The sequence below is a fragment of the Pygoscelis adeliae genome, unplaced genomic scaffold (genome assembly GCF_000699105.1).
Source record: "Pygoscelis adeliae isolate BGI_AS28 unplaced genomic scaffold, ASM69910v1 Scaffold79, whole genome shotgun sequence".
In the NCBI taxonomy this organism is placed as follows: Eukaryota; Metazoa; Chordata; class Aves; order Sphenisciformes; family Spheniscidae; genus Pygoscelis; species Pygoscelis adeliae.
In genome coordinates, this window is record NW_008825532.1 from 3,122,554 (window position 1) to 3,146,478 (window position 23,925).

At 42.0% G+C, this 23,925-nt stretch overlaps 1 protein-coding gene across 2 annotated transcripts in view; it reads left to right on the forward strand.

Annotated features, from left to right (window-relative positions):
• Nucleotides 1-23,706, forward strand: part of HTR2C (5-hydroxytryptamine (serotonin) receptor 2C, G protein-coupled) — a 45,096-nt gene extending 21,390 nt beyond the window's left edge. The window contains exons 2-3 of one of the 2 annotated variants that reach the window (XM_009331676.1): nt 10,054-10,254; nt 22,450-23,706. In XM_009331676.1, coding sequence (XP_009329951.1) covers nt 10,054-10,254; nt 22,450-23,282 — 1,034 coding nt within the window. In that variant the 3' untranslated portion in view covers nt 23,283-23,706. The remainder of the gene's footprint in view (nt 1-10,053; nt 10,255-22,449) is intronic. The other variant, XM_009331677.1, reaches the window with a different exon arrangement.
• Nucleotides 23,707-23,925: the final 219 nt, after the last annotated feature.

Genomic DNA, 23,925 nt, shown 5'->3' on the forward strand with positions numbered 1-23,925 from the left:
AGGTTGCTCCTATAAACTACAGAATTGATTAGCAATACATGCATTTTCTAGATTGCTATTAGAATTATTTTATTTAATATTTGAATCTTGTTTACATACTGGATGTTTTCTGTTCCACTCCTGTTTCAGGGAAGGACAGTGATTCTTTGTTGCATTGCCTTTTAATTGGGGCAGGTTGCACGTTCACAGATTACTATGCTGAGTTGGCACATGGTGGCCATTAAACTCCTAGAAAACAGTGGTGCTTGCTCACAAGTTTACAGATTTCCTTGGGATTACTGCATGTATAATAGTGTTCATTAGCAAATTATTTCCTTGAGAAAGTCACTGAAGGTGCTGTTCTATCACCTTTCAGACTCCCACAGTGAAAGTGTCCAATGTGACGAACTCCAGCCTGACACTTCTCCTATAATGAAAGACGTATCTGTTCTTGGTCATAAGCACCCTGGGCATGGTGGCAGAAATGCTTTGCAAGTGGGAGGTTTGCATCTAAGGTATTCAGTGACAGGAGTACAATAGATGGCACTCAAGGATATGGAGCAGAATTTCTAGGCTTCTTAGCAACCCCCAAATAATTGCTTTTTACAGTGCCTTCTGTGGAGCACTCTCAATGCTGGCATTTCTACCTGTACAATCACAAAGAATCAGATATGCCCATTGGCTTGGAGGAAGATAAACAGGGGATGCATTTTGCAAGTCCTCTGCTCTGAGAAGTATCAGAAATGGAAATAAACATCTGTGAGCGTGGCCAAAATATAGAATCATAGAATCACAGAATAGTTTGGGTTGGAAGGGACCTCTAAAGGTCATCTAGTCCAACCCCCCTGCCATGGGCAGGGACATCTTCAACTAGATCAGGTTGCTCAGAGCCCCGTCCAACCTGACCTTGAATGTTTCCAGGGATGGGGCATCCACCACCTCTCTGGGCAACCTGGGCCAGTGTTTCACCACCCTCAGCGTAAAAAACTTCTTCCTTATACCTAGTCTAAATCTACCCTCTTCTAGTTTAAAGCCATTCCCCCTTGTCCTGTCGCAACAGGCCCTGCTAGAAAGTCTGTCACCATCTTTTTCATAAGCCCCCTTTAAGTACTGATAGGCTGCAATAAGGCCTCCCCACAGCCTTCTCTTCTCTAGGCTGAACAACCCCAAATCTCTCAGCCTTTCTTCACAGGACAGGTTTTCCATCCACTAGGAGAGGTGTTCCATCCTCCAAAATATGGCTTATTTCCCTTCCTTGAAGTGATTTCTTGCCATTATCAGTCTCACTGACTGCTTGTACTGGCTTTTAACCTCATCAGCCAAGCAAACTGTCACTCACACTGGCATGAAGTTCAGCCAGATTATTAACCCACTGTCCCTAATAGCTTTCCTGCTATTGAGGAAGGTGCACTGTACAGTGAGAAGGAAAGCTGACTCACTGAACTACTTTAATATGCCTAAAGTCATCAAAGCACGTGAGCGTGGGTTGCACTTTCCATTGGCATTAGACTGGTGCAAGTGTAGCAGAGCGTTGAACGAAGGCCAAAACGATGGTTGTACCCTGGTCACATTCAGCAGCCTGCGAGCAAACGGGAGGCAAAATCAGTGCCGCCTTTCAAACTGCAGAACTTGCTTTGGCCTCACATTATGCTTTATATCCTGAGATATTGTTTACTTCCCCCCTCATAGGGGGAAAAAATCACTGACCGGGCATGCAAGGTAAACCAGACTAACAAAACTCCTGAAAACATCTGCATCCGTACGCTCAAAGTTAATGCTAGTGATTTGCAGAAGTTGGTTTAGAGTAAGTATGTCAATTCTTATTAAACTGGCCAACTTCCTGGAATATTTACTAAAAACGTTGGGTACTTAAAGATGACAGACCTGTGCTCTCTGAATATGGAACCCTTTACATCAAATGAAGAAAATCCTTATTATGTCTCTTTCCAAAATTTCATCAGGATTCAGAGGCCAGTTTGTTCAGCTGCATTGCCAGGAGGGAGCCTGAGCTGAGAAAGAGGATTAATCCCAGGTAGGCTCCCAGGCAGCTGTCAAGATGGCACAGATGTCTGAATTGCCACTGAGTTATGCTGAAATCAAACCAAAGACCTAAAAAAATCCCCTCTGTATGGTATCCTCTCACTAGCCCTAGAGCCAGTCCTAGGGTAGAGCCATAGTCTAAGCTTTATTTGATATTAGAAACTCTGGGTTCGAGCAGATGGCTTCTTTGTTCCAACTAAGGTAACTGCTCAGCAGCCAGCTGTAATCTGAATAATGCCACATCATTTTCAGTTCTGAATTTTAGTTTCCTCAAATGGTCTGTATGTTTTGGCAGCTATTTCTTGTGATGATGGATCTTTTTCAATTTCGTCAAAAATAGGGAAAACCACCTGTTATTGTCACATGTTTGTGTACTTTGTTATGAAACATTTTTTTAAAATATTTATATTTTTACATTTAGATTGTATTCATTTGGGGTCTGTGTTTGCTCGTGGGCTTATTTTCCAGTGTGGTGTTGGTTCAACTGTTGTTTTATTAGTTGTTTAAATAATGGGTGAAGGTTGATCCATAACCTGTATGAAGGAAATTAAAGGAGAGGCCACTGTCTTGCCATTATGCTGACATACAGAACATCAGTAAAAAGAAAATGTTTACTGGTGTGAATATTTTTTTAGACTGTGGTTTCATTTAAAGTATAATGAAGAACTTATAATTGTGTGAAGAGTTCATATCTCTGTTGGAGTTAAAATGCTGTAAGAAACCCTTTATACAAAGTTGGTGATACAATTCAATTAATTGTACCATTGCCCTGTTAGCTGTCCGTATCACTCAATATAAAAAATTCCAGATGCAGCTACAGATGCTTAAACTGTGAGCAAAGAACGTTATTGAGCCTGGAAATTTTTCCTCTGACTTCAAATGTAGTTTTAGTCTCCACTAATAAATGAGAAGATGAATGTAACATGTGGATGCATGGAATGACAGGCTGCACCAGAATAATTTGATATTTCCCTAAGAGAAGAGATGCTGCCTTTGGGATGGCAACAGCGTTCTCTATGTTTTCTTCTTAGCAAACATCCCATTTTATTAGCAGGGTTGTTTTAAGTATAGTATGTGATAAAGCTGGCTCCTTGCATTTAAAATATTACTTAAATGATATTCGAGCATCCTTTCCCTAGATGAGATAATTACATCCATTCTGGCTTTAAATTTGCTTCTTTCTTACAAGTCGTGTAATAGTTGCAAGACTGCAAGTCATTGCCATACTGGATAGAAAACAAAATCTAACACAGTTATTTAAAATTCTCAAAACAGCATAATGGATGCAATTGTTTAATTTGCAATAAAATACAGTCACATCAATTAATCGCTATAACTTGTGAGGCAAGAATCAAAAGATCTTTGGAGGCACATCCAGCTCTGCCGGGGTTTCCCTTGATGGTAGGGAGGTTCCAAAGGAGACCACACTGTTCTGGGCCCATTGCCTGCTGCTCCCTGCCCTGGGGCCACTTGTGCCATGCTGACGGCTCCACGAGGTGAAAAACGAATAGCTCAGAGGAAAACCAAAGTTCAGGAATGGTGGCACGGCCCAGTTTGGATGTGATCAGTGGCACAGACTCAAATAAATCCTTTGTGTGGTGTTGCACTATGGCAAAATAACATCTTCTAGGCACAGAGGTTCGAGTCAAGTGCAGGGTGCCAGCAGTGGTCTCACCAACACAGTGTCTGGACACAGTGTCACCCTCCTTTTCTTACTTGGTGGTCTCTTCCACCCTCTTAGCCATCATATCACCTGAGAGCCCAACCTCAGCTGAGCATCTGTTGGGACCCTCAAGCCTTTTTGGACTTGCAGCATTCAAGAATACAGTACTTCTCCTAAAAGGCATCTTCATTCTTTGTGTGTGGATTATGTCCCTGTGCTTGGCTGTGCTAGAATATGTGCTATTTAAGGGATCCAGATAGCTTTAGGATAGCCTTTTTTTCCTCTAGAAAAATGCAGGCTAGAAACTTGAAGGTAAACTCAATTCCTCATGTAACCCAGCACCCAGGAGTTCAATATGTCAGAAAAACATTAAATTTCACTCTATTGATGATAAAATCAGAAGCATTGGCAATGCTGCCCTTGAGACCAGCTGTTCCTCTAGCCAGGAAGCTTGGCTGCACACGCATGATCCCTTCTGTGGACATGCTGGTAATCACTGAGGACTGCGGGGGGTCAAGCAAGATGTTCTGTACTTCTCAGTCGTGATGGAGATTTTCAGTACTCTCGGTTGTGTGACTCGCAGGGTGATACGGATGTCTCCAAGTCATTTGTCTATGTAAATCTGAAGGAAATAAATTCGCAAAAGAGACATAGCTTTACACTTACTGATGTGGTATTTCAGGCTAAGAAATACTTTACTTCCTAGATAAGAGAGAGAGAAGAGAATCATTTAAATTCTTTCATTCCCTTGGGAATAATGCAATGCAGTAATGTTAAAACTGTATGTAATTGCTTTCTATTTTTGTAAAGCCTGTGGCAGCTATGAAACTTTAAAGTGAATACTGGAAAGTCTGGTTAGTATAAAATGCTTCAGTTGCAATACATTAATGGTGCAATGGGGGTAAAAAGACTTTTAGCAGCGGGCAAGGGTAGGCTTTTTTCCACAGCACACAACAGTGGATTTCCCTGAAATGTGTGAAAGAATCTCCAAAACCTGCAAAATCTATCAGAAAGTGACAGCTTTTGGGTATGTCTTCTGGGTTGCTGTTTCCCATCGTCTGCGTGCTGCTCTGAGTCACAGCAAGGAAACCTGAGCAAACGCCATTATTGAGCATTGCACTCTTCTCATTTTGAAAGGCCATATCCTCATTTCTCAGGGAATTAGGTGAGGCATCTCCTGGATTTTTGTCATTGACCTTTCCGAGAGTCAGGGCACTACAGAGAGCGGTAGATCAGTGTATGGCCTGGAACAGATCCACGGCAGCTGGAGGATGATCAAGAGGCGCTTCAAGCATGTGCTGCGTTGCCATGTTAACTGCTGAGAAATTGTGCTTTGTACTGGGATTAAGATTCATTCAAACACAATGATTTCCTACCATTTTTAGTTCAATTCGTTCAAGGCCTACTAGTAGTTAAAGCAAAACATAAATACAGTAAATATCAGAACTCCAAAAGGAGAAATACTACATGTATTTTAGTATTTGGCCAAGCCAATGAACAACGTTAAAAGAGGCTGTAATTTGAACAGATAAGCATCTCTAGTTCTGCACTGTTTAGTTTAGTTCTGCACCTCTTAGCTCTGTTTTTTTCTATATATATGCATATATACACACATTATATATATGTGTCATCATGAGCCTAAAAGACAAAATATACCCTTATTCTTCCTGTATGATTTTGAAGGGTGATTTTTACCCTTTTATCCACCCTGATAGATATAAAGCACTGGCTAAACACAACAAATATGTTCTGAAGCCTTTTCCAAATTCCTGTTTATGGTTGGAAAATAAATGATTGCTGCAGTTTACTGTGAGTTTGCCATGAAAAATTTCTGAAGCTACAGGGATGAATTTTACATAACTCTTCACTTTATTGTGGTGTAAGCAGGTATTTTGTCACTATTATTCCAGATTTGTCCTGAGTGTTACACTGCATATTCCCAGGAGGTATCCTGGGGCAGATTGTGCTACAGAAGTAGTAAATATGTACAAACAATAGTAATTTTTTTAAAATGTAAATGTAGTGAGCCAGTCCATTTGTAGCATGGGGTATGTTCGTCTGCAAGTGTACACACAACTCCTGTCTACTCCAGCTTAGCACAAAAAGCTGGGTAAAGCTCATAAGATTTTGTTCGAGGCTTTGGGGAGAAGGAAGGGGTTTTGTATCAGCCTCCGTCTATTCTGCAGTCCCACAGTTTCTTTTCAGCTGCGGGTTCTAACACTTTTTTTTTTTCAGTTCAGCCATTCTCCTACAATCTGGAGGAATTCTGTTTTACCATTTGACAAAATTAATTTTTCTTCCATTTGCTGTGTTTCGGATTATTCAGTCACCTCCTGCTCCAGTGGCTGGTAATTTTGACTCTCATGCAGTGAACAGCACAATGACCATAACAACAGCGTTACACAACACTTTTTACCCATATGCATAAAACCTCTGACAGAAGTGATTAAATTTCATTGTTGCCATCTTTCTTGATGGCAAGCACAAAAAATTTAAGGCAACTCCCATCCGGCAGCAAATTAGCTACACACAGAGATGGTCTGTGACTTTGCCAAAATGCTTTTGAGTTTCTGTATTTTGCTGCCAACAGTTGGTGCTCATCTCAGCTGTTCAGTGACATGCAGGAACTGTGGTCTGCTTTTTCATCCCAGCGTGGGAGATGAAATCCCACCTATGGACCATGACTACTGGTTAAATATGAGTATTTGACCCATGTTTCCCGTGAAGAATGACAGCATCTCAGGTTCCATGAGATGCTATTCAGCATTGGAGGCTGAAGCGATATACACAGGCATTCTGCAGAAGTTTCCTTCCAGGATTTCATGCACGGTGTTTTTATCCTGATCAGAGCCAGAAGCTAACGCTGATCTAAATGTAATATCATTGCAATAGTCTTCTATACGCTTTTCTTTATGAATTTGTCCAGTGTAAACTTCTAGCATCCACAAAATGTCTGGAGGCAAAAAAATCTGCAGCTTGATTACACGCTGGGTAAAGAAATATCGCCTTTTGTTCTTACCTGCTGGGTTCATCTAATTCCCTTCAGCACTCTCCTATCTGGTATATCAGCCAATGCATTAAATATATGACTGATTTTAAGGGCACAGATTAATTCAAGGTACAAAAATCAGAGTTTCTTACAAAGAATTTGGTTTTTGCTTACCCAGGTGTTTAGTACTGTTTCATTCTTTCTGGAGCCAAATTTGGACTGAGTTGCATGCTTTCCATTGGAAATGCAATTACTAAAGCTTAGAAGTGCTGGGGTCCAAGAATTCATTTCACTCAGTCATCTGCACTTCTAAATATATGGTAATTGCTATTCTTTGTGTATGAAATGAGAGAAAATAGAACAAATCAGAGAACTGTTACCTTCTGCAGCTAGAATATTTCTGAGGATAAGACTGTTTTAAAGGTATAACACCGTTAACAGAATCGGGTTTTTTAATCCTTGTTTGTATCTTGGCACAGTCACAGGGGCACATAGGGCACATTTCCTATGTTTTGTACACTTACTCAAAACAGAATTAGAATAAACTTTTTTTCTTTTTGTACAAATTACTGGCTTTGCAGGCTGTGTAGGTGTTTTTCAAATGCACACACCATGCTTACTTAAAAGTAATTGCATTTTGAGATAGGATATATATTATGCCCTTCCTATCAAGGTATGGTCATGCGTTACAGGCTGCCATTCTACAAATCTCCAGAGTGACATTTTATTATTGCAGATCATTTTAGGAAACTTCCTGAGAAAGTAAAATGTCTTCTCCTATAACTGCCTCTTCAGGCAGAAGCATAATGGAGTGCCTTGGGACAGTAAAGACTAAAAGGATTAGCCATTAGGAGGGCTCTCATATCACCTTTATCTTTAAAGACATCCCGACAGTTTGTCTGGGCAGTAATTCTGGGCAGCATTACTTTGATCTGTTGGTGGCTGTGGTTCCTGCAGTGCCAGGGCTGACAGCAGGTGACACCTACTAACCTCACACCACGGGTATGAGTGTTTACTGTTGCTTTTGCTTCTGCTAATTTTTTTGTTGTAATGCTGTTGCCTAGTTCACATCAATAGCAGAAGTTGTTCCAGGGGGAATTAGTCATGGGAAGTGTTCAGGTAGCTCGAAGGAAGAAGTAAGAGAGGCTATTCATCGTTCAATAATGCTGAAAAGGTGGTTGCTGTAGAAACCTCTTCCAGGTCTAGCAAATGTCAAGAATCAGATTGTATGCACGGCAGCGCCATAGATCAGATTGGAGTTGCTCGCATGCACAGGGAGCCTGGAGGCCTGGCGACCCTTTCTGGAGACACCGGAGATTTCCTGGCCATCTACCTGATGGGGGGAGCAGCCACCACCATCACCATCCCTCTGTGCAGAGGCTGCTGCACAGTCACGATCGCCCCACGTATATTCACAGGGACCGCTTCATCCATCAGGGCACACTCCCCGGTGCTTTTCTCCAGGTCTTGTGCTCATAGCTCGTTTCAGCCTGTATCAGAAAGCTGGCTCTAGCAACTCAGAGGGAGAAGTAGTGAGGGATAAAGCGTGACTGGATGTGTTTTAGCTTGGGCTGGCAGCAAAAGCCTGGGGCTGTACGGGGAGCACAGGTACCACTTGAAGGAGATCAGACTTCTTCCCTGGGGCATTCACTGAGGCATCACTAAAGACCCAGCAAATCAGAGGTGTGCTTAGCTGGAGCTCTGAGCTCAATTGTGGGTTGATGGCAATGATGTCCTAAGCTATTGCAAAGTGTGAATGAGAGCAGGAGGCACAGAATTTGATCGTAGCTTCATAAAGGGGCTGAGTCATCATTTAACCAAGTTCAATTAATCTGTACAGCAGAGGGTTTTGTTTTTTTTTTTAAAAGCACCTTTTAAAGTAAAGATGCTCCAGCCACAAAGTGCTTTACTTACTGCTTTACTTTGATAAGGACCTATTAAATGCCTGCTGCTTTGGATTTCAGTCCACTTACAGTCCATCTAGTAGGGGTGGTCCAAACTTGCTGAAATAAAAGGTTTACTTCCCCAGAGCTGAGGTCTTGTGTGGGTTTCATGAGTTACTTAGCACTTCTTCTGTGGGTTTCCCAGTGGTATGAAGGGTTCCTGGGCTTTGCTGGGACAATTCATAATAATTTGCTCTGATTCAGTTCATCTCAGGTTTCTGCATGTAAGGTATCCTGTGTCTCTCCTGGCTGGGCAATTTGTTTCAAAATATGCTTTCTGAGGCTAACATTTCTCCCTTTCCATTTGAGATCAGTAGGATGGAGCTGCATCGTTCTTAACATAACATTGATTCTGCAGAGTGATGTGTCTGGTCCTTGGGGTAAACTTCAAGATTGCTTTAGATATCCATGTTCTGAATGAAGACACAAGAATATCTCCTTATTCAACTTTTATGAAGTCTCTCATGTTTTCAGCTGCTATAGATACCGTTGACTTGTTTTGATAAGCGTGTTAGAAGCCCAGAGCTTGGCAGGACATGTTATTGATCTCACGCAATCCATTCTGGGCATTAACATGGGAGTATCATTCACAAATCAATTTTCTCTGAGCTTTAATTTAAATACCAGTGCCCCTTGAGGATCTTTCTGGGTCACTTTTACTCTCAAGCTTCAGCACTGAGTAAACTGATTAATAAATGCAGGCACCCAAATTAGCTGCATGCCAGCTGCTGTCAGATGTAGCTATCTAGCCTGTTTAGTTTCCTGGCATACTTGTTTCTGTAAAGAATAATACTCAGCTCTGTCTACCCTGAAAACAGTTTTCAAATTTCAGCCATTCAAGCCCAGCTGCTCTGTAAGGGGGCAAGTATTCCTCTGTTATTAAGACACACTGCCTGGGGAGAATATTTAAGGTGAAGTCCTGTCATTTAGCTAGTTGTTAGACTGTGTAGAAAAACTGTCTGCTACCTTTCTCCTCAGCAGACAGAAACTGAGAAGTACATATCAAGAGAGCTTTAGAAAGGATTTGAGTGAAGTTAATGCCATATAGCGCTATGCAATCCATAAAAGAATGTGATGAGGCAATTATAAATTAATGTAATATCTGATTTTGTAAAGATATGGGAGAAAGGTTAAGAGAGAGGAACAGAGCAAGAATGGTCACTTGGAAGCACTGCCAAATTAATGTTCCTTTGCCTTTAGCTACTGGTCATGGAAAACAAATGTGTGGGAACTGGCTACGGGTTTATGGAGTGTCTGGAGCCAGGGACTGCCCGGAGAGAGGCCCTGCAAGAGGTTTCTTTGTCCACTCCTCATGTATGTGTCCTGTACTGGTATCGTAGAGTTAAAATATCCCAACGGTTTCTCAGAAATGATGGCCTAGCTTCCCAAATTATTTCCTTTTCTTTTTTCCTTTCATTTCTTTTCTCTCTATGTTTCAGATTATGCTTGGCCTTTGCCTAAACAGTTGTGCCCTATATGGATTTCCCTAGATGTGCTCTTTTCAACTGCATCTATTATGCATCTCTGTGCCATCTCTCTTGATCGGTATGTAGCAATACGCAATCCCATTGAGCACAGCCGCTTCAATTCCCGCACCAAGGCTATTATGAAAATTGCTGCAGTTTGGACCATATCCATAGGTAAGCAATGCGGCTCATGATCTTAACTGTGTCTTAATGAATGATAGTGTTACTCCAATTTTCATTTAGGATTTTTAAGAGGATACTCAAATTAATTTACCTGGCCTGCATGCCTGAATATAATAAATGATTACTGGGAAATAGAAGTCTTTCATTGCGGTTGGTCAGTGACCAAAATAAGTAGTCGTTTTTCAGAATACCACCATTTCCAATGCTGAAGCATTGCGGCTGTGTACATATCAATATGCCGATAATGATGGTAACACAGACAAATGGTACTATAAAAGTGCTGTGTAAACAAAGCAGAAAATAGCATTAGCAAAGACTCTGGAAGGAAAACCTAGCCAGTACAAATGACATGTCTACACTGCAGTTGCTGCAGTTAAACTCGCTCAAATTGTGGTAGTGGTTTAAGTGAAGTAGTGCAGAATTGAAGGCAGGCTAACAGCAAGATATTTACTGCTCTTGCACAGGCTTTATAGCCTATATTATATTCTGCCACAGTTGGATTGCTGCTAGTACTAAGCTAGCAAGTTTGAAGTCATAGTAAATGAGGAGTAGACATAAAATATGACACTTTTGTATCACTTTGATAAAAAGTGATAAATAAAGCAGCAGTAAAATACGGAAGAAAAGGAAAAGTGGTAGCAAGATGACTGTAGTCAGGAATTATGTGAAGAAAAACATTTTTGAGGGAATTCTTTCAATGTGCTTTATAAAAGAGACATTTGGGGCAGGGTCAGAAGAATTGTATGACCCCTTCCCTCTGCTGTATTGGCTTTTTTACTTGAATAAAATTCAGTCTTACAAAGATTTAACATTTAGCTTTTCTTTCATAAAGCGGTTGTCGCTTTCAGTGCTGTACTGCAAGGAAAAGCGTGTTACAGGTACTTTAACTTCTCTTGGGCTTTGCCTGCTTTAGAAGTGGAATGTGATACTGGATGTCTGGGTGCTGCACTTTTGAAGAAGCTTGCCATGGAAAAAGGCTATGGAAAAAAGCAAAAAAATAGGGGAAATATACCTTCTCTCCTCATGAATATGACAAGAATATCTGTTAGAAACAAATTTTCATGTGTCACAAGCCTGCCACAGTTCGTCTAGGTAATACAATCCACAGTGAAATTGGATTGGGTTTAATCAATTAATTTAAGATATTTTTTAATTATTATTTTAAACTCTCTGTGCTGCCTGTTTGGCATAGGAAAGAAAGCTGCTGAATTCAGTATATAAGCAGTCACGTGTGAACAACTTGACGTGCAGGATGCTTGGGCTTGATTTGCATGGGCAGTTCAGAGTCAGCGCAGAGTCTGTGCCCTGTATTGCACTATAACGCGGAGGGAGCACCCGGTATCCCCTTGTAGCAGAGCCACACAAATCTGTCAGCAGCATTAAGTAGCACATTGCAAAACCTGGGCAATAAGACTGTTCTCCTTCCATTTCTGGAGCTAAATTGCAGATTTTTGCCTGTGTTGCCTTACATGTTGCAGACATACCCTTAGAAATTTTGGCTAGTGCTGAATGTGGCTGCCTGCACAAGTGCCTTGAGGGCTAAGTTTTGGTTTGGACTATGGGTCCAAGGAATAAAGTAAGGCAACAAGTACTTCATGCATGGTTCACTGAGTAAGCAGAATAGTAAGCAAATCTGGAGCATGACCAAATAGATGTAAAGACAGCCATAGACCTACCTCTTCCTGGAGTTACTGGGTGGGGAATGGGCTCGGGATGATGGAAAATAGGAACATTATGGGCTCTACTGTCCCTCAAGGACAAAAGTAACTGAGCCAGGATAGGCAAGGTGACTTTGTGCTGCTGTAGAGTGCAAATTCCTCACCCCTGCCCAGCTTTCTCAGGTGACATTTAACAAGTCTGCATTTATAATAGGATGTGAAACAGATGAAATAATGAACACTAAAAGAAATAGCTTGAAAAGGAGATGGAATGGCACTTTCCTTTTGCAGGCACGTGGCTCATCAGCCCTCAATAAGGCAATGGGTGCTGCATTTATTCCCCAGCATCCAAAAGTCTTTAGGAAGAAGCTGTGAGCAGTTGCTCAGCAGGATGTCTGCTGTGCACAATGCTTTGGTGGACTTCCCTAGGCAGCGCTCCCCTCCCGAGGCTGGGAAGGGAGATGTGTTACAGTTGTACCTGCGTGCCCTCCTTTGCTGGGATTATAGCTGAGAGGGTGTACAGCATGTCTGGGCTTTGTTCATGTTTTGTTCGTTCTCTTTGATGCAGATACAGCTGGCCCAGGGAGTCTTTGCTTGCATTCCTTTTTCTGAAGATACAGGCAGAATTGATACTCCCCAGAGAGTCTGTTCAGGGCACTGAAATGTTGGATTTCCACCCTCCCCAGTGCATGCAATAGGGCTTACCCATTTACTTGGTCTTTCTCCAGAAGGTTGCATTAAATGGAGAAAGAAAAGTATTCTTGGTATGTATCTAGCTTATTTTAGCATAACTATTTTTACTTCATAAATGAATTTAGAAATGTGACAGACACAGGAAAAAACTGAACATGGAATGAAAGAGAAGAACTCACCCAAAGTGTATTGTTGCTGTCTTCTGGCTCTTACCTACTTCTCACTTGGAAAGGCCTGATGAAATCCCATGCGATTTTCAAGAGGATGAAATAAGTTGAGTAAATTCACCCTCCCTTCAGTATTAAGTATTACAAAAGAATTTGTGCATTTCCGTACATGACTGAGTATCAAATTCAAAGCAGCATTTAAGTGCAGGCTGGTCAGTTCGCATTTCCTAAATCCCGCTTCAGTTGGACCGAAGAAACTTTTAAATGCATCCCATGTAAAGAATTCTGAATTCAGTTCCTGAATCAGAATTTAAAATAGGAAGTAAAAAGCATGTAATTTATCTTAATTTAGGAGCTTTTGCATTCCATTTTCCTGAAATGTTAATGGTGACAGCAAAATATATAATAGAGGTTCTTTGCTCATTGAGCTATGAATTTGGCAGGTTGCACAAGCCTAAGCCTATGATTAGGTTTTTAAACAGGGGAACATAACAGAGTCCTCCTGTCTGTTGACAATTGCTTTTTGAATGGGTCTTTTCCGAAGCCCTCTTTGTTCAAGATTAAAGTACATCACAGCTAGTTGTCCTGTGTTTTACCAAATGTAACCTGAGCAAGACCTTTTGTGTTCATTTAGAGAAAAAGTGGGTGCTGTGAAGTGCTGGGCTTGTAAAAATGAGTTTTGTGATAGATAGCACTGTGCTGAGGCTGGAAATAGAAATGTAGGCAACAGAAATATCCACACGATTGAAACTGAAAATAAATTATAGATGTGAGCTTGCTGGCAGAATCTTGATATTGTTTCAAGACTTCAGACTTTGCACAGTTGCAGGTGCAAAGGTTTTCACTAGTAACACGTGGACTTAACCATGTCACCAGACTCCCTGTATCCTGCTCTGAGGAAGGTGGCCTTGGACCACCCTGGCCAAGAGAAGAGATCCCCATGCAGCTCTCAGCAGGAGTGATGAGGAGTTAGTCAAACTCTAAATGCACACCATATAATATGGGAGAAAGTGTTAACAGGGTAATATTAATATAAAAGAAATATCACTTTGGAAATGTGAATGAAAGAACTTCAGTGATTTGGAAGGGTGCACACACATTGCTTCTAATATGAAAATAAGTAAAACATTTTAATTCTGAAGCTCCTCGTGGCTGTGCCTGCTAGCACAAAAGGGGTTTTCCTCTGCTTCCCAGAAAGTTCAAGGTTTGGTCATTTACTAGAGAGCACCAAAATTACACATGCTACCAATTTCCCAATTTTACATCCTTAGTAATAGCATAAAGTCAATTTACTTGATAAGTGATTGAGATAAGGCCATCCTTTAAATTCTGCTCTTCGTATCAGTGCCATAAGCAGACCCCACGTCTTTCGTTTGTTTGTTTGTTTGAAAACAGAATAAGTAACAAAAAAAGGAAAAGTGCTGTTGAATTATGGTAATACAATGATATGTGTTGTGTTAAAATTGGACTTTTTTCTTTTCATTCTCTCTCTGACTCACTAATGATATTATAATTTCAATTTCAGGTAGATATCTGCGGTTTGTATATATAATAAACCATTCAACTTTGAAAAGGAATTTTACATCCCCATTTAACTTTCATACTATTTCATTGTTTTATTGAGGAGATCTATTTATAGAAGTATGAAAGACGTACTGCAAGGATCAGTAAACGCTCATCTCAGATTAAGTGATCTTATGTCTAACAGCTTTTTGCTTCTGTCCTGAGTGTTCCTCTCTCACACAGGCTGAGTAACCCCATGCATGCAAGCTGTCCTAATGATGTCCTTAAAGAGCCTCCAGGTATCAGTTAAACCTTCCCCTATCTCACCGGGGATAATCCTAGTGGGAAATGATACTCAGCTTGAGGAACGTGCTTGGAGCGGCACCACTGATATTAAAAGAAATTGTAGTCTCCTTACAGGCTAAGAGCAGGTTGTGCATGGAGGTAAAGGGGGATTGAAGTAATTCACATAGTCTCCCTCGGGTCATGGTTTTAGAGCATGTTTAGGGTTTTGGTTTGCATTTCTGCCCATAGGTGTGTCTCTGGGATCAGTGACTTTCTCAGCAAGGCATTTGTTTGTTCCCATGGCGTGCTTGCTGATGAGACACACTTGCTCCTAAGCACCCTCTGTTCCGTGCTGGGCAGTAGTTGCTCCTGAGGGACTGTGCTTTGGGATAGGAGCACACACCCATTAATTTCTTTGCAGGCTTCAGGCCCTGGTTAGCAAACAAACCTTTGGACACGTTTCATAGAAAAAAAAAGGCAAAAACACTGCTAATGGAGAAGACAACAAATGGAAGGTCAAAATGTGTTACAAGGATTTTGCTCAAACCTTTCCCACCAAGCAGGCTGGTTCTGTTTGTGGCTCATCACTTGGAGACAAGGAAGCAGTGTTAAGACAACTATCGCTGGCAAAGCAAAGATTAGACAGGCAGCCTTCACCTCCTGGAAAAGCGTACAAATTCCTGACGACAAGCACTGCTTTGGTAGAAGGACAGTAATACTATTGCTGAGAAAAATGGTTGCATGTTAGTAAAGCTTAAGAGAGGGTAGCATTAGCTTCTCTCCAGATTTGGAAGAAAATTGTATTAATGTATTTTTGCCTTTTTATGGTTGACATTAAATGTCTGACAGTGTATATTTGACTGAAAATCTTCCCTCATGAGCATGAGGGTCGTAGTTGATGATTTCTGCAGGCAGAGGTGCTGCAGTGGTGGTGATCCTGATAGATTTTGTCAGACTCAAGTGAGCGCAGAGGTGGCATTAGCATTGCAAGCCAGACTAGTCCTTGCTTCTAGTGGAGCAGTAGAGCAGGTTTGTGGTCATAAAACTTTTTCAGGCCTATCTTCTGGTCGTGGGTGAGACAGAAACCCTTGCTTTATGGCCTAGAGCATGACACTAAGGCTTTGTCTGCCTCAGTTTCCCATTCATTTGAATTGCCTACTAGGTTATTTTCTCTAAAGGCATGCTTTTGCCTGAGTGTTTGTTCCGTGACTCCCAAGAGGGGCATTGATCTCCCTAGCACATCAGCAAGAGTTATCAGGGTGAGGAAGATCATAGCAGTTGATAACAAGCTGAGTTCTTAGCAAGGGAACTACCTAGGGATTTCAGGCACTGCTGCCCGGATCGGTTTGATTTTGTCATCAGACATCAGTGAAATGTTTTGCCTGGGACAGCAGCAGATGGTGATAGTCTGTGAAGTGTTTTGCACAGAAGATGGACTGACCATCCCACCACATCCATTCCCAGGGGCAAGGGAGATGCCTGTGTCTCCTGTTTGAGGTTACTGCTACTGAGCATCAGTTCAGGCATCACTGATTTCTTGGGGAAGCCCAGCCCTGGTAGCAGGTATGCTGTGAGCAGGAGCAGGAGCCCCATCCCCCTTAGTTCAAATGCATCGTTGGAAACACATGGCTGAACAAACCAAAAGAAGTAATTTAGCAAAATAGAAGGGCAGGTGGGAAAATAATTTATTTCTTCTGTCTTTTACTGGCATTTGCTGGTTTTCAATCTGGGCTCGGGTTGTTCAGTGCTCTCACAAGGTTTAAGTAAAGGTCAGCAACTTGTTCAGGCGCAGTCAGTAATTACATTCCCCTGTTTGCAGTTGTGCTCATTGCAGACAGGGAGATCCTTCAAAGTTCAGCCCCCTTTTATCTTTGACTTTAAACCAATACAAGGCTGGCACTGTTGCGTTATTAGAATAGTTAGATAAAACTAGACCTAATCCAGCCCTGAAGGTGCATTGTTGCTGTATTAGCACATGAAATGCACTGCAATTAATCTGCTGACATATGGGCAATATATGGAATTTTTGTGGTTTTGAACACTTCAAAGGCCCACATTATTCAATTTGCCTCTGAAGATCTTTGCTTCCTGAAACCAGTGCCTTTTCTTTCACAATGCAAGTCAGGAGGCTACTGTCTGTTGGGGTTTATTTATTGCTGTCTGTTAGTTATTATTAGAGAAATGTGCGGGCACTTTGTGAGACACTTCTGTTAAGAAACCAAACAGATTTGTTTTAGTTTTCTTTTCCCTTTTCTGAGAGGGTTAGGGGAGTCGGTTCCTATTTCCTCTAACAGACTTTAATGATAATGCATAGTTACAGCAGCTGCTAACGTTCAGGTGAATGTCTCTTAAAGTTGTAACGCACGTTTATTTTGTATAATAATAAATATGAGGTTAAAGATATGGATTTAAACACACAGTGTTTAGCATGGACAGCAGTGTTCTTGGTTTTGCAGCGTAGACTGCTTTTGTGGCAGCCATAGTCTTTTTTGGCACACAGCTCTTTCTCTCTGTTTTTGGTTTTTTTTTACATTGTGTGTAAATACCAGGAGGATGGTAACAATGTCCAAAGCCCACCTGCATCAGCACAGCCCTTGCCATGGACCACAGTTTGAACCCAGTGCTGACACCAAGAGAGGTGATGCCTGGCATTCCCAAGCCCATGTACCTGCAGCAAAATGTGACCCCTCATGTTCAGCCCTGTGAATCCCACACATGAAAAGACAGAGTAAACCTGTACGCAGTAAACCCTCTGTTTTCTTTAGTGAGGTGGTTGTCCCTGGAGGAAATTAAATATCTTCTTGTATAAGAATGCTGTGAGAAAGAATGGAAATTACTTCCTTTCTTAGTGGAAATAACCGTCAAAAACTCCATCTTTCCAGTAATCTCTATCAGTCTCATGGGCTTTCACAGAAGAAAACAAGATATTAAACACAAACACATTATTGTTCTTCATTTAAGTCTAAATTCTGTGAATGTCAATTTGGACTTTTTAGCTGGCTTTTTCTCTGGAGCAAGCTAGTAAATGTTTTACAAAGCCATATTTGTAGTCATTTGGGTTTTGTTTTTTTAACTGAGAATCTGTGAAGGGCATCTGTTACCCTGTGGCCACAGGATCATCTCAGCCCCATTTGGTGAACCATTCTGCTGGCTTAAGGACATCTTTAAAGCTGACCTAAAGAAGCACTTAGGACAACAACTGTAATTGGATTTGTAATCCGGAAGATCTCTCTCTGTCTTGCTTGCCACTGCTCTGTCAGACAGAGGCTAAAGGAGGGGAGAAGAGAAAAAAATCCCATTCACCTTCTCCCTTGTGAACTGCTGTGGTGAAAAAGGATGTCCTGCTCAAGCTGCTGCCTGGCAGAAGGGTGCACAGAGCTCCCAGTGTTGAGTCTAGCAGGGACCTGGTTCATGGCTTGCTGGCTCGTGGTGGCCGGTTGTCTCTTCTTACTGGGGCAAAATCAGTTGCCCTAGGCACTGCTCAAACACCAAGCAAGAGGACCAAGTTTGCTCTGAAGAGCAAAGTGTGATACGCAATAAGTTTGCAAAGCTTTTAGCTTGCAAGTTTTTGGAACAATGCCGTTTCTCTTTTGGAACTCGCTGCCGCCTTAGTTAGGGTTATTTGACACAACTGGAAAACGCCTCCGAGGCTGGAGACCTCAGCTCACTAAATCAGCCTGATGTTTGTTGATGAAGAGTGTGTCAGCTCAGGCACACGACAAAAGCTCACGAAATGCTCGGCACTGAGGCTCGGAGAACTGAACAGCGGTAAGGCTGGACAGCAGTAGGCTTCGGAGCCTCTTGCCTGATTTGGCACTCACCGTCCTTGCACTGGTGTAGTAAGTTTGGCTTTCTCTGACCAACTGACCTTAGTTCTTAAATTATGAACAGTTACAACTGCAGTGTCAGTACTGTGGGTTGCTTGAGTCAAGTGGATTGGAATGCCTTCTCTGTGCTTGTTCAAACAGCTGAACTCAAGTAAGACAGGCATTCACGTTTATCCGTGTTCAGGCGCCATGGGAATGCTTAGTGGTAAGCACAGCACATACTGATCAGGATAACCCTATTGAAATCAGGGCCAGGGTGTAAGCTGTGTCTGCAAGCAGGTATTTGTGCATTTGGGATTGTGGCAGTAGCAATTTTGCAGTAATCCCCCATGAAGGAAACCCCTCTGAGGTGTCTGGGACCTTCCACTTCACTTCTCACTACTAGGGTGGTGTAGAGTTAGTCCCTGTTGCCAAAGTTGTGTAACAGATTTAGTTACCTTTAGGACTGGATTGTGGGGTGGATCAGTGATAAACCTCATATTAAAGAATGAGTTACAAAGGAGAAGTGTGAGGCAGAAAAAAGCATTTGAGATGAGGGTAATGCTGCTCATTCAGCAGTGCTGTAGGATAGCTGGCAGCTGAATGAATGTGTGCTGGCAGCTCCTCCAAGGGAATCTTTCTTCCTACTGCTGTTAACGATGGGATTTTCCTGGATTGGAGGAAAGAGCAAACAAAGACCTGGTGCTCTCTCTTTTCTGTGCTTTCTCAGTTTGAAATCTCACTTTCCTATGAGAGAGGTGAGGGACACTTTTCCATTACAGCAGCTACCTCCTCATTCCCTGTCATCAGTGCTGAGGTATCTCATGCTCATGCAGAGTTTTAGGCTGCCATCAGTGCTTTTGATTTATATATTCATCATATCCCAGAACTAGGTTATTCTTCCCAAATGTACTTTACATGTGTGACCATGAAGATATCCCGAAACCTCATCTCATTGCCCTCGGCTAAAGCAGTAACACTAAATTCAATGATGACTGCTTCATGAATGAACCTTTATTCATTTTGGAGTTTTATTTCAAAGCGTATGTGTTATAGAGGGCTCTAAAGCATAAAATTATCCATGCAAATATAATCCCAGTGTAATGCCATTGATATAATTCAGATTTCTTCTTTGTGTAAAGACTGCTCTGTCCACCTCCCACCACTTCCCGAATGTCTGTGGCTTGATGGAGCCAAGGCATGAGAAAGATGTCTTTAATGATAAGGAGTCAGTGGCTTGATGGGATGAAGGTTATTGCAGTCACAGGGATTTGGCACAGGCAAGGTAACAGGGGTTAACATATCAGAAAGGAGCGAACTACCTTGCCAAGGGTAAGCTGATAAACGTTAGCATGTAGAAGGAAAGAAGACCGAATCCTGGAACTATCACTTCGGCTAAGGAAACACATGCTATAATCACAGCAGGCATTTATAGTCATTACTTTTCAGAAGAAATTCCTTCACTAGATTACTGGCAAATGTTAATTTTATGGTAATGACAAATTGCAGATGTATTCTTCAGAATCCTAGAAAACAGTTAGCTGGAATGGGAAAAGTGCCCTGGTTAATCTCTTCAGCATGTTACTCTTTCTGTTTAGAAATTCAGAGTCCCACAGGATTAGTTCTAGGACCTGTGCTGTTCACAGCAACCCAAAAAAAAGCAATCCAGACACAACAATGGCCTCAGCATTGGTTATTTCTCAGGTGAAGGAGCTAAGGAAGGGCATGGCCAACCCCACAGACATGTCTGCAGAGTGAGTGCTCACGGACAGCCAGGCAGCCAGAGGGCAGAAAGGGGAAAACAAAAGACATTCTGCTACTCTCTAACTGCTGGGATGTGCAGGTTTTTTCTTTTCTTTAAAAGGACAGAGAAGAATTTGAAAAGAAATGGAGAAAGAGAATCAAAGGCATAAAATGAGTTTGGCATGAGGAGAGCGTAAATAGAATAGCATTCTTCAGTTCAAAAAGAGATATCAGACAGTAGGGTTGATAAAGGTCTATAAAATTACTGAGAAGGCAGAAAAGGTGACCAGAGAGTGATTATTCACTGTTTCTCACAGTAGAGGAACTGAGGGGAGTCAGAGGAAATTATCAGGTAGCAAATTTAAAATGAGCAAGAGATACTTTGTTCACATGACAAACAGGTTGTGGAACTGAATGCCGCTGAGTATTGTGGAGTTATAAATGCGATCAAGAATTCACGGAAGATAGGTCTCTCAAAGGTTATTTTAAAAACAAGGTGTGGGTGCAACTTCTTGCTGTGGAATTTTCTAATCTATAATGCTGACAGGTGCCCCATTTTGTACCATGGCCCTAAACTTCTGGTACCTGCCAAAGACAGGGCCAGATGAACCTGTGATGGTCTAACTAGATCTGGCCCACCATGTCTTTTCCATGTTCGTACTACACTTAGGTTGTAGTGTTCCAAAATATGTCGTTGCTTTTGTTGGTTTTGGCTGTGTCTAGACATATTTCTTTGGAAGTCTGTCCTGCTGTGGGACTGAGTGCCACAGATCAAGGGACAAGGTTTCGATCTCAGTACGCATGAAAAATATTCAAGTGAGATCCAGTACTCTGGCGTGAGTCCTGTATTCCCTCTTCTTTCTGTCCCCACAGTAAATTGCTGATGACTTTCACAAGGTAGAATAGAGCAGGTATAGAGATATATTCCTTAGAGGAAAACAGAGTTGGAGGACATTAAGTAAATGCATCTGAACTAGAGCTATTCAAAATGTTTTCATTCTTTCATTCCTTCATTCTGAGAGGGACAAGCCAGCAGCTAGCCGTGGGTGCGTGCTATTATGTGCAGTCCCAGACAGTCGTGCTCTGGGCTTGACATGCTGCCTGCTCTGCCCATGTGCCAAACAGCATGGACACATAGTCGTCTGCAGAGACCCTCCATGCAGGACTCCGGCTTCTGCTTCAGAAAGGCCCGATGTCCTGAAATCCTGGACAAACAAGCTGTGCTGGGTGATGCTGAAGAGGAAAAGGGATCCAAAATGTTCTTAATCTCACCTGTCTGCCATTAAGTCCATGACTGTAAAAAGTGCTGTGCCACCAGGATACAAGAGAAACTGCCTTGGCAAGTGCAGTGATTTCTGAGGCTTATTAGTCTGTTTAGCGCTTAGGAGTAGCTGGAAGCTGTGCTCTAGTTATTATTATAATTGAATCATTTAAAGTTTCCTTCCTTTCAGCCAGAGGGTTTGTAGCTGGGGTTCTGATTTCAGACCATCATGTCAATTGGATTACCATTTTAGTTACACCTTTTCTACTCTCACGTTGCCTGTTGTTCCGGTTTTTAGCCCTGTATTCAAGACAAGAGGGATAGGAATCAGGCAGACGCATGCTGCAGCCTTTTCATTTGACTGTGTAATTGCCTTCTCTAAGAATTCAAGCAAGACTGTCTCTGTGGTACTTCTCAGTTTCACACTGCCTGTGGTTGAAATGCCCGGGCAGGCAGAGCTTGCAGAAACCACTGTCTACTTGCACCAAGATAGTCAATAAGGACCCAGAAAGCCAGGGGCTTTTCTTCTGTGTGTCTGTGATGCCATGGCAAAAGTGGCCATTTTTCTATCAATCAGGATTATTTTAATGTCTTTAAGAAACTTGCTTCTAAACCTTCATAGCTGTAATTCTTTTGCAGATTTTGATAATCTTCCTCTTTAAAGTTTGCTACTCTCTACACTATATCAGTGATTTCAACCGCCCCCAAACTGGCAGGCATGGAGTGGCCAGCTGGAACAGAGCAGGGTAATGACTGCCTTTTCTACACCCACAAATCACAATTAAAGCTAGAAAAAGAAATTGATAAAGGAGTTACGCTGCATTCGCTGTGTCAGCTGTGGAGCACAGCAGAACTGCAGTTGTTCGTGGCGGAGGGTGTTCATGCCCTGGAGCTGCACTTCCAGGAGTGTTGTTCCACAAGGTTTTCCCTTCCATCTGGGAGTACTAACTTCTCTTTCAAACAACTTTAGGCAGCGGGCTGAATGCATACAGGACCTGCATCATCTCTGCTGCCTCTTTGGAGCCCCATCCGTCCAGGTAACCATCTCTTTTTTGGTCTCATTCTTCTAGGGATATCTGTGCCCATTCCGGTCATTGGTTTGCAGGATGACTCCAGGGTGTTCGTAAATGGGACCTGTGTCCTCAATGACGAGAACTTCGTCCTCATTGGATCCTTCATGGCGTTCTTCATCCCTCTCATCATCATGGTGATCACGTATTGCCTGACCGTCCAGGTGCTGCAGAGACAGGCAACGGTGTTCATGTGTGGAGAGGTGCCCAAGCAGAGGAGGAGCAGCGTAAACTGCCTCAAGAAGGAAAACAATACAGAGAACATTTCAATGCTTCACAATCATGAGGGGGCATCTCACTTGAACTCTCCTGTAAATAAGGAGGCAGTTCTTTTTCGGAAAGGAACTATGCAGTCCATCAACAATGAGCGAAGAGCCTCCAAGGTCCTGGGCATTGTCTTCTTTTTGTTCCTCATCATGTGGTGCCCATTTTTCATCACTAATGTCATGTCTGTCCTTTGCAAGGAAGCCTGTGATAGAGACCTCTTGAGTGAACTCCTTGATGTGTTTGTTTGGGTGGGGTATGTTTGCTCTGGGATTAATCCCCTTGTATACACACTCTTCAATAAAACATACCGCAGGGCTTTTTCCAATTACATCCGTTGCCAATACAAGACCAGTAAAAAATCAGCGCTGCGGCAGAATCAGTGTCTGAATGTTGCTTCAACAGCTTTATATGGGAAAGATCTGACTTTAACTAGTTATCGAAATGGCAATGAACTCAATAGCATGGAACTAGATGAAGTTGAGGAGGGCCTTGAAATGCAACCAGGGACTTCAGAGCTCTCCATAAACAGCTGTAATGTTGTAAGTGAAAGAGTGAGCTGTGTGTAAAGGTGGTTCACACAGCCTTTTGCTACGGTGTACCTGTAGCCAAAATATATTGTGTAAAAATGTAAGTGTTGGTCAAAGGACAATGTAAATATTGCATTCTGAACAAAGCTTTTTTTTTTTAAAAAGAAAAGAGTTGTCTTTCCAGTCCAGTACTTAAAATCATATATATTAATATACTGCAGTGAAGTTTAAGGTTCTATATTTACTGTTAATACTAGATCAGAACTATTAGTTACTTTGCATATGTCATGGACAAAATGTTTGAATTCTTCTTCCAGTGCATGAACAAAAATGCTGAATATTTATCTCAGGTGGCATTTGCTGGAGTCCAGAATGGCACGTTAATAGTTATATATCAAATACATGCTATTAGACTTGGTCAGTATAACTTTCTTTTTCAAGTTGACAGTAAATATATACTTTAAATCCTCACCCCTATTTGTGCCGTGTAAAGACTGTACAGAAACCTGGCAGAGAGACATCATGAAAGCGTAGTGGCTCTGCAGGCACCTGGCCAGATATGTCCTGTTATGGATAGTGGCTTGCTGCCATACTGGAGCAATCTTGCACTTCAAAGGACCTCAGTTAAATTCTGACTCCCTCTCCAATCCTGCTGTTTTCTTTCCATCCCCCAGGAGGCTCT